This window comes from Vespa velutina, chromosome 9 (assembly GCF_912470025.1).
Source record: "Vespa velutina chromosome 9, iVesVel2.1, whole genome shotgun sequence".
NCBI lineage: Eukaryota > Metazoa > Arthropoda > Insecta > Hymenoptera > Vespidae > Vespa > Vespa velutina.
In genome coordinates, this window is record NC_062196.1 from 1574810 (window position 1) to 1585494 (window position 10685).

The 10685-nt window shown below is 34.8% G+C and overlaps 1 protein-coding gene across 5 annotated transcripts in view; it reads left to right on the forward strand.

Annotated features, from left to right (window-relative positions):
• The window catches only part of LOC124951571, a 41830-nt gene extending 31407 nt beyond the window's left edge, over window positions 1–10423 (forward strand). For 3 of the 5 annotated variants that reach the window (XM_047500151.1, XM_047500153.1, XM_047500154.1), the window contains exons 4-6: window positions 5212–5503; window positions 6626–6844; window positions 7047–10423. In XM_047500151.1, coding sequence (XP_047356107.1) covers window positions 5212–5503; window positions 6626–6844; window positions 7047–9530 — 2995 coding nt within the window. In that variant the 3' untranslated portion in view covers window positions 9531–10423. The remainder of the gene's footprint in view (window positions 1–5211; window positions 5504–6625; window positions 6845–7046) is intronic. The other 2 variants (XM_047500152.1, XM_047500155.1) reach the window with 2 other exon arrangements.
• The last annotated feature ends 262 nt before the right edge of the window (window positions 10424–10685 follow it).

Sequence of the window (10685 nt, forward strand, 5' to 3'; positions counted from 1 at the left end):
AAGAGAGAGAAGACGGTTGGTCTGTTTGATTTTGTTTATTTCCTTACGCGAAGACGAATTTCTTAGAACTCCAAAGAAAAAGACACGGTCATATAAATACTGGATTTTATTTATCTTGCTATGTAAATCTCACTTTTAGTTTGTAGGTCATGAACTTATTCATATTATATATTACGTAAGCAGCTAGATAAAATTGTTTATAGTACAAATACATATAAAGTCGAATACAATAGAAAATTTAAACAATTGTGAGTAACTAAATAATCAGAAATTATATATATATATATATATATATACTATTATTTAAATAAATCGTTAAGAGTTATATTCTATGCTTTACAGCTATTTACAAAAAATTGAAAAAGTTTATATTACATAATCAGATTAGAGGAATCTTGTTAACATAGTTATATGTAATATTAATAATAACGATTATTTTTCGCATATAATTATTTTATATTGCAATTTTTCTTAAAAAAGAAAAATAGGATGAATAGGACAACAACATAATAGCACGTATTTACGTGGTAAAAGGGAAAAGATGGTCATTTCCTTTCATTTTCCTTCTTCGTTCAACGTCATCGAGCATCGTTGTCACGTGAATTTTAGGGTGTGTCCATCTCTTGAAAGAAGTAATAAGGACCAATCGGTATTCACAGTGTGTTCGCCACAAGACATTCTTACGTGCACACCATAGTCTGCATAATGCAGGATGCAGTATAATGCACCCATTGCCGGACGAAGCCTCGCGCGACACGTTCCGCGTCGCGGGGAAGGCATACTTTTCGATAAACGGCCACTCGTTCTCCTTGGAACGAACGCTTTCTTTGTTCCATACCGACGTCGCGCGGAATAATAAACCGTCCACTTCGTTCGCCTTTCTTGCTTGAAAGACGGATAAAAACTTGAACGGTTTTGATTTTTCAAGAAAAATTAAAGAGTTATTACGAGATGTTGCATTTGTATCGCCAATCAACAATTTATAAGCAACGATATATATATATATATATATATATATATATATATATATATATTTATGTATATATAGCATCGATATCGATTGGTGCGATTTAATTTCGATTTTGATTTTGTTTCGTATTTCTATTTAACATTTACATTTGTAGTTGATAACAGTTACCATAAAAAAATGTAATAAAAGGGAAATAGAAGAAGAAGAAGAAGAAAAAAATCGGATATTTGAACTGTGAATCCTGAGGCGTTGGAATATTTTATACACGTAGTCGAGGTATCACGACACCTCGGCCATTATGCATAATACACGGAGTAACATAATGCAGCCATTGTTAGAAAAGGGAAGAACGTTTTCTCTGTGTGTATCGGTTTGTTTCATAGTGTGCTACTAAATACGAGCTGAGCTGTTCATAGAAACAAGGTATACACGGCCCGTTTAATACTCATTTGCATTCATTCTATTATACAACGGCGCTTATACGTTATATTTATGCAGTCCTCGTATATACATAGAAAGACAGACGAACTTTTAGTTCCAATTTACATATATATCCATATGATATTATTTAAAAAAAGTAAACAGTGACTATGCTGTACCTTTTGGTCTAATTTTAACTCGTTTACATTCTTTTTCATAAACGTGATAATTTTATAAGTATAAATAATATTTGTACATCGAACGACTTTGTTAATTTTCGTTTTTTTTCTATAAATTAAAAGAAGAAGTTATTATTAGATAGATCAAAGAACCATTTTTCAAGAAATGATTATTTTTTGTTTCGCATCCGATTAAAAAAAACTTCTTAGATTCTGTTATAAACAAAAGGAAGTTCGAGTTACGGGCGATCGTTAAACGACAAGTTAACTCTTCCTGCTTCTTCAAGGATCCTGTCCGACGAGGAGTTAATGAAGCTATTGTCCGCGACGTCCGTTCGTCCGAAGGTATAAGCGTCGGACGAGCGCGACGAGTAATTGGCAAAAGATATCGACGAGCCCTTCTCATCTTCCTCATTCTTTCCCTTCTTTAACTCTTTTTCTCCTTCTATCGTCTCTTCCTCTTGCGATCTTGTTAGCCGAAAAAAGTCACGGCTCGATTCTTGACAGCTCTTGATCTATGGTTCCTGCGTATTACCGTTTCTGTCCTGCTCTTATTTCCTCTTTTTTCCTCAAGACGTCAACCACTTCACTCTTTCGGTCATGCTCCAACTTGCGCAACATTTCTTACGACCATAAATGGCTAAGACGTACGAATTCTGGTCCTCGTTGTTCCACGGCGTTCGACCCACGATCAGCTCACAACATGCAAAGGCCTTCTCGTTTGCTTATCGAAAGTGGTAGACAACGATTTTGTAATTATACATACCGTGTTTATTTATGTCAACTACGCAATTATTAGAGTTCATAATGGAAAGAAATTTGTTTTAGATATGTTAAGATTTTATTTGTTTAGTATTTTTTTTATACTTAGGTAATATAGTTGATTAATGTTGAAACATATTAGAAATCTTTGCTGTGAACTTATTCTTTTTTAAATTGTAACTAAGTCATAACATAAATCATTGCAAAGAAGATCGTCAATGTATTAATAAATGTCTTTCAAATCCATTCCTTTTACTTCAATTTCGAAAGGCAATTTGTAAATGTAATTTTGCTATATATGTGCGTTATTCAGAAAGTCCATGGAAACGTAAATTACTGGACTTAGGATAACGAGTATTAAATCGACGATTACTAAACATCACCTTGCTTAGAATGATCATTATAAAATTCAAGGGAATAGGAAAACATCCTGTCGTTAACGTTCCAACTCGAATATTCGAGCGAAATCGTTCGAACGTTCAACATCCAAATATGTTGAACGGTCGATTGCTAGCACCGAACCATTAATGTACGAATGCGAAGGAGATCATCCAAATATGAACATCAGAACGTGAACTTGCCTTTCGTAGGAACAACCCTGAGAAAATTACAAACCCTTTTATTTTCTTCGCCAAGCTAAAATTAATAATTAAGACTAGCCGTCAACGAGCTCGTCGAAACCTTCTTCTCCAGAATAGTGACAAACAATTTTATTGTACGTTTCATTCTCACGGTGAATTCTCAGTAAAGAAGCTCTTTAAAGCTGACTAAAATGTAGCTACAACGAAGAGTCTACTTAGCTTCCACTTCTTCCTGTGTGCCGTTACGTTGAGTATTAATGGTGCAATTAAGAAAACGACTCAGAAACCGAGAAAAAAGGGAACAACGCAAATTATGTGTTACGGGAATTTAACCAAGGAAAGTTGGAAAAACGGTTCATGTTCTCACGTGACAATAAATTTAGAAATTCATCGAATGTTCAAATATTCATGAACATTAATGTCGATATATAAGATAAGCTTTTATCTTGAATTATTGAGTCTATTAATTTATATTTTTGTATCAGTATCTACGATTTTAATGAATATATTCATATTTCTATGATAAGAGATAAGACGCTTCTATTTCACCCAAATAGAAAGAAATAGATATATACATACATACGTATGTACAACTTGCGGAAAAATTATTCTATCGTTCGTTTATCGACTGTCGATTGCAAATTGACGTTCAATTTGATTATACGTAACTACATCACTTCGTTTAGAAGTTATAATTAAAGAAATTAAATGAAACTTACACTTAAATACAAGAACGTTGTCTATCTTACGAGATGATCATAAAGAAAATTTTGAAAAAATTTTGGAAAAAATTAAATTTTAAATGGAACGAGTAATGATTAAATTTTTATAAGATTTCTTTCCCCTTTGGAAAGGTAAAATAGTGAAATTATGGGTGTCGGCGTAATTAGTTTACAATAAATGATCGGTAATTTTGTATCCTTGGGCAACACCTGTGATGGTGGTATCCTCTCTCGGTATCTCTCAAACTCCTCTACTATAGACCGTGTTGACTTGTCACCGTGCGACAGCTGCATCGTGCGTTTCCTCTTCGTCCTTGCACCTGTCTCCCTTAGGGCCATTACGCACGAACGTGCACCTTGCGGACGTCCGTAGAGGGAAATCACTTCGTACTCCTCTTCTTCTTTTTCCTCTGTTTTTTCTTCTTCATCATCGTTCTCCGTATTCTTCTTCGTTCCACTAAAGATCGCCACAATGATTCATACGCTTCCTCACGTACCATGTTGTTCGAATAGAAACAAAGAAAGCAAAACAAAACAAAAGAGTAAAGAAAAATGAAACTCGAGCATGAAGCTTGGGAAAAGAAATTGCAATTGCAATGACGTTATTGGTGAGCGTTGTAAAAAGATAGCAAAGAAAGAAAAAAAGAAAGAGTTAGAGACAGAGACAGACAGAGAGAGAGAGAGAGAGAGAGAGAGAGAGGGAGAGAGAGAGAGAAAGATAAAGAGAAAGAGAGAGGGAGAGAGAATAAAATATAAAGGAGACAAACACGAGACGATATTATTTATTTCTACTTCTATTTGCCGATCGTCCGCGTCATTAAGTCGTAGAATTTATCGTCCTCTTAATCTGCGCCTATATTTTACAATGGCCGATATTATCGAGAGGGAAAACGTATTGCCACGTTACGAGATATTTCAAAGGCTCTCCACGGGCTGCAGGGATTTTCTACGTTAATCCTGTTGCCTTCTCTCTCTCTCTCTCTCTCTCTCTCTCTCTCTCTCTCTCTCTCTCTCCCTTCTCTATTTTATTTTTTTTTGTTGGCGAACGAAACAGCCACCCTATCCCTCTCTCGCCATTCCTCTCCCGGTGACAAACCGATCGCATAAAATAGCTCGCCATAAACTTCATTTGCATAAGCCGGCTTGTCGCAACGCACCAACCAAGTTTCCATAGTCGCAGACGCGATATATGGACGAACGATCGTTGAAAAAAGAAGGAAAAAATAAATAGACACAAGAGACATTTCGGTGAAAATAATCCTCACCGATGCGTGACAATATTCCATATTCTTGCTTTGACGTATGGGAAAAAGTAAGAAAAGGAGAATTGTAAAAATAAAATGAGGATGTGATATGTTAATCAGCAAGCAAATCTTTTGGTTGCCGATTATTTATATTACTAAAACCCCATTAACAACTTTCAATTCTAATATATAATATTTTTATATCTTTTAGTAAATATTATATATGTATGTGCCTTTTAAATCCTTGATACTATTCTTTGACAAATATCTTAGTTATGGAACTATTATTTAAAATAAAAGAATACATCGTTCACATGTTGCTTTGCTTTGCAGTTTCGTTCAAGAATTTGCCTCGCCACCGGCAGATGGAATAACTTTATTATTGGAGACTCTTCGTGGAGTACAGTTGGCTCAAAGTTCACCACCGACGTCCGGACATGTTGGGCCAAGAGTCGGTACCAGAAGGGCTGCTCTGGACGAGTTAGGATGCGTCGAGTGTTTGGCCGCCTGCGGTGAACGATGCGCTGATGCACCACGGCTACTTGTGCAAGCTCAACCTGGACTTCTTGCTCTGGCGGTCTGTCTGACGAGTAGTCTGAACCGGTCTCGTGTTCTGGCTCTTCAGGTAACAATCGTACCATCTTCCGCGCTCGTACTCGACGCTTACCGTTATTTTAAAAACAGCTGGCCGACACGATAATCGCTTACAAACGCGAGAGACCATCCGTAAACGTACCTTTGAATGATTCTCAATCCTAGAAAAGATTTAAGTCGAGTGGTCGATCACTTCAAACTCCTCACTCTACCTTGATGATCTCTTTTATCCCCGCTTATTACTTCTTCCTGGAATTGAAAGAGGATCTCAAAACATTTTTATTCGAAGATACACATCTTACCGTTAACATACTTTCCGTATTAATTTCGTATATAATTTATTACAATGAACTCTGAAGTTTTTATACGCTCGTTAATGCGATCAAAATTGACAGTACTTATCTTCATTTCTTATAACCATAACATTAGAGTAAATTAACCATTCATCACGGCTATGTTGCATGGGTATATATCTCGGAACGGTAAGAAAAAAAATTCTGTTAACGTTATAAGAATCGTGATAATTCTGTTAACTCGTAAAAGGAAACTTTTATTAAATAAAAAGAATCATCTATTCGTTGTAGTTTCAATTCTACCCAATTAAAATCGTCCTCGATTAATTCGTTATTGACTTGACCCATTGAGACGCTCATAAATACGAAGTTTGGGCAACGAAAAGAACCCTTTACTCGATCGAGCTCCGTTATTTGGAGAATATATACCGTCAACGGCAAAACCAGTTTTTATCATTTCTACAACCAAACGTTATTCGGTCGAACGCAACGGTTTCATTTGCAAGCGTTTATACAACCGTTGACCGTAATTTCTTTTCTTTTTCTTTATCTTCTCATATACCTAGATATCTTTATCTCAGGAAGTACCTATATAGTTGTTAACCATGGCCAGGCTAAATATATGAACGATTATCAGAAGATAAAAAGGAAATTAATCAACAAAACATATATATAAACACATATATATATATATATATATATATATATATATATATATATATATATAAAATTTCCTATGGTTGTAAAACGTGTTTCATTCCAATCGTAAAACTTGTAATAACTGAAACTAAAACTTGTTTGATAACATAAGATGTTTATAGTTTATAAAAAAAAGAGAAAAAAATTGATCGAATTTACAGTTGCTGACGAAGGTTTGTCAGACTGCAGGTGGACACGCCGCAGTTTCCGAAGCTGTTTCTACATTGAGGTTGAAATACGGCGAAGGTGGAAGGTTCAGATTTTTGGCTGGCGCACTTCTAGCTCCCAGAGCTGCTATCGCTCTGAGAGTGGCAGGAGTATCCTTCTTGAATGCTTTCTTAAAGTCAGCACCTCGTACGCAAACGAGATTATACATTCAGGTAAGAATAATAAAATGCTTGCTCATCGAAATATGAAATATGAATGAACAATGGATAATAAGGCCACTTAAGAACAATAGATAGCAGTCTGTGTAATTTTATTCAAAATTGAATAAAAATTGTATTTGTTATTTTTTTTCGTTAAATATATATATTTCTTTTGACCGATAAAATGCATATATTTATCATAATCATCTTGTAGGCGGAGGCCTGCGAAGCTGGACTAGAGCCGCAGGTACTCCAAGAATGGTTGAGAGAATCGGACGGTCGAGAGGAAGATACATTGACCGATCTTTTGCGTAAGGAAGTCCAGAAATGGGCACAAAATTGTGTCGATGTAGATGCCCTTCAACGAAGGGTTCTACGTGCAGAAGAAACTTGTAGAATTTTAAGCAAGAAGGTCTCTGCTTTACAAAATCAGCTTGAAAAATTGCAAGTGGAGAAGCTCAACAATTATAATACGAAAAATCGCGATAATATATCTAGCGGAACAATTCTTGGTATAAATAAGACGCAAAAGGTATCGTCGAACGCGGAAGACGAAGGTATTAGTTCGTCAGAAAGATCGAGCAGTCCAGAAGATACAAAAAATCAATCTCAAAACGATCATCAGAAAATCACGACGATGCAAGACAATGATCAGGAAACGACGATCGATGATGTTATTGAGGAACTTAGGATCATCGTGAAAGATGCTGAGGAAGAGTTCAGCGATAAGAACCAAGAAAGATCTGCGGAATTGGATTCAAATGATCCAGCTTTCGTGAAAAATGCCCTCTTCAGGCCAAATTCCAAACTTTCTTACGACAATTCCGATGTCTGTCTCTATGAGCAAGTCTCGAAACGAGATCAGCAAATTGATCGAAAGATCTTTAATACCAATTCTGCTTCGAATGTATTACAAAGTTGTCAGGAGAAAGGAGAACAAGTTACTTATTTTGGTAACGATCCTGATTACAGCGATAATTCGAGTGTCACTAGAAGACTGAGCTCGGATGTATCACGAAGGATCTCAAAATCTTCGTTGGAGGGTAGCGTCAAGATAGTCGTCAAGGGACCGGACGTCGAAGATGCTATAGTTCCGACAATTCTTCATCCGCAACCACCGCGAAGAACGCCACCGTGTCTATCGGCATTAATGGCGGTGAGGCACTGTAATTTTGCCGATCACAATGAACCTTACAACTCTCACGACGAAGAGCTCGAGGAGGAAACTTTAGGTGATGGTAGTGATTCTTTGTTAAGTGCTTCTAGATTGAAGTACAACGAGAAGAATCAATCCTATGAGGAACACATCAGAGAGACCGCTGTGGTTGAACATTTTCAAAAGAGATCCACGAACGGTTTATTGTCAAACAATATCGTCGATAAGAGTGCTAAATTCAGGAAAAGTTTCGACGATCTTCGTCATTTTGGAAATAATGGAAATAATTTAGAAGGAAAAACTATAAGAAATTATGAACCTTCTGGTTCGTCTAAAACACGAATACCAGCTGAAAATGGATCGATTAAACATGTAGAATATAGACAATTTGAAACATCTTCGAAAGTATTCGATTTCTCGAAGCATCAAACAGATCGTCAATCTTCCGTTCATCGACACGGTTCTAAGTATAGGAGCGAAGTGGAAAAGAGGAAGCTTCTACGTAGATCGACAAGTCACGATTATCTAGATTCGAATACATCAACACCTTGTTCGAGAAGATCGACTGGAAGTCGAGTAGAGTGTCGTATAAGAAAATTCGAGAGTTTAAACTCATTCGATGAACATCGTAGTCTTCAGAGTTACGGTGGACCCGGCAGTACCGATAATTTGAACAAGCAACACCAGAGTATCACAGAAGATTTCTCCAAGTCCAGGATGAGAAGATCCGAATCCTTTCATCACGTGTCCCATATCGCTAGAAAGGATCAATGCTCGTCGAGAGGCGGAAGCGACAGTGGATTAATCTATATTACGGATTATAATCTCGATCCGCTAGTTACTCGAAGACCACGATCTATAGAGGCACCCAAGTCACCCAACTTGCTTACTAAATCGTTGGATAGAATAGACGAAGGCTTAGACTCGATGGTTAATATCGTTATAACGGAAGAGAAAAACGAATGGAACGCAAATAAACATCAACCGAAATCGAATAACAGTCGTAATGACAAACAATCAATAAAAGTTAAATCCAATAAATTGGATAATTCGAAAAGTAATTACATAGATCGTGAAAAGCAAAAAATTAAAAAAGAGGAATCAATGGTAAGAAATAATCATTTATTGAACGATGAATTTTATAATTGTCATATAAACAATAAGCAATTAAGGAATGACGAATTGTATGAAGAGCAGAGAAATCGGCAATGGAATTATCAGAAGGAAGTACAATTAGCAAGGAGGGATAATGAAATTGGTTCCGAAACTATACCCATGGAATTATCAAAATCCGAAGTCAAACATAATTCTTTTGGCCAAAACAAATCTACGATCAATAGGTTTTCAAATAGATCAAACGATTCTGGTATTTTCGCTGGGCGAACCTATGACACTTTTGGACTTGGTAAAAATCGATTTAACGCAGGAAAATATTCGGGTGATCAACGCATTAAAGATAATCCATTGGCCAGACGAAATACCACCTCATCCATAATTGGTAAACGTGGTAAGGTTACTGATGTTGTTTCAGGTTTATATTAAAATCATTAAATCGATATTTTTATAGAATTTATGAAATTCAAATTGAATTGTTGGAAAACATTTGTTTAAAAGACATAAAGACTAATATATTTTTTTACTCCTAATTATTAAAATTTGTAATGAACCTAACAAATCCTTGTGCAATATTTACAAGTGTTCGCGAAATCATTCAGAAATTAATTTATAGATATTTGTAAGCATTACAAAATTATGTGCATTCACACTACGATGATTATGACGGTGATGGAGGGATCTTAAATGCATCATGCAATATTTTGTTTTCATTGCAATCACATTTGCATGTAGTAGTAATATAACTACAACAAAGGCTGTATCCTATGCATATTTAAGCAGAAATGTAAATAACAGCTTGCTAGAAGATATAATATTTGATTGAACATGTTATTTCTATAATTAAACAAATTTCGAAGTTCATGTAATTCTTCGAAATTATTAAACAGAACGGCCAGAAATTTCGATATTGCGCTACTGTAACTTTGCTTTTAATTTATTAAATTTTCATTATTTAATGTAAAGAGCATTAAACTTACGATTATCTGGAATTAATAAAAGAATGATATTATATAATAACTATATTTCGTATCGTAAATAAAAAACAGATATTTAGATGATTCAATGACTATAATATCAAACACTCTCACAATCTGTATATTCTATTTTTTACATGAAACATGTAAGTTGAATTATTTAATATACAAGTACTTGAATGTCATAATGCTCTATTAAGTTTCGTACAAATCAAAGATTTGTGCAAAGAAGGGGGGAGGTAATTATATAATTATATAATTTTATAATAACATAATAAATATCGATACATTATAATTTATCAGTCAGGTAATAGGTAAGTAAAAAAGAAATTTCAAATAACTCACCTTGCATTTAGTTTTCTTATATAATATAAAAATAAACCAATAAATTGAGGTTTAGAAAAGATATTTCACCAAAACTCCATTGCTCATATTAATGATAAATAAAATAACATTTTATATATGCAAGTGATACGAGGAACAATTAATCTTATACACATATATATATATATAAATATATATATATAAATATATATATATATATATATATATATATATACATATACATAATATATAAATATTTTATATTTATAAGAAAGTTTAAGCA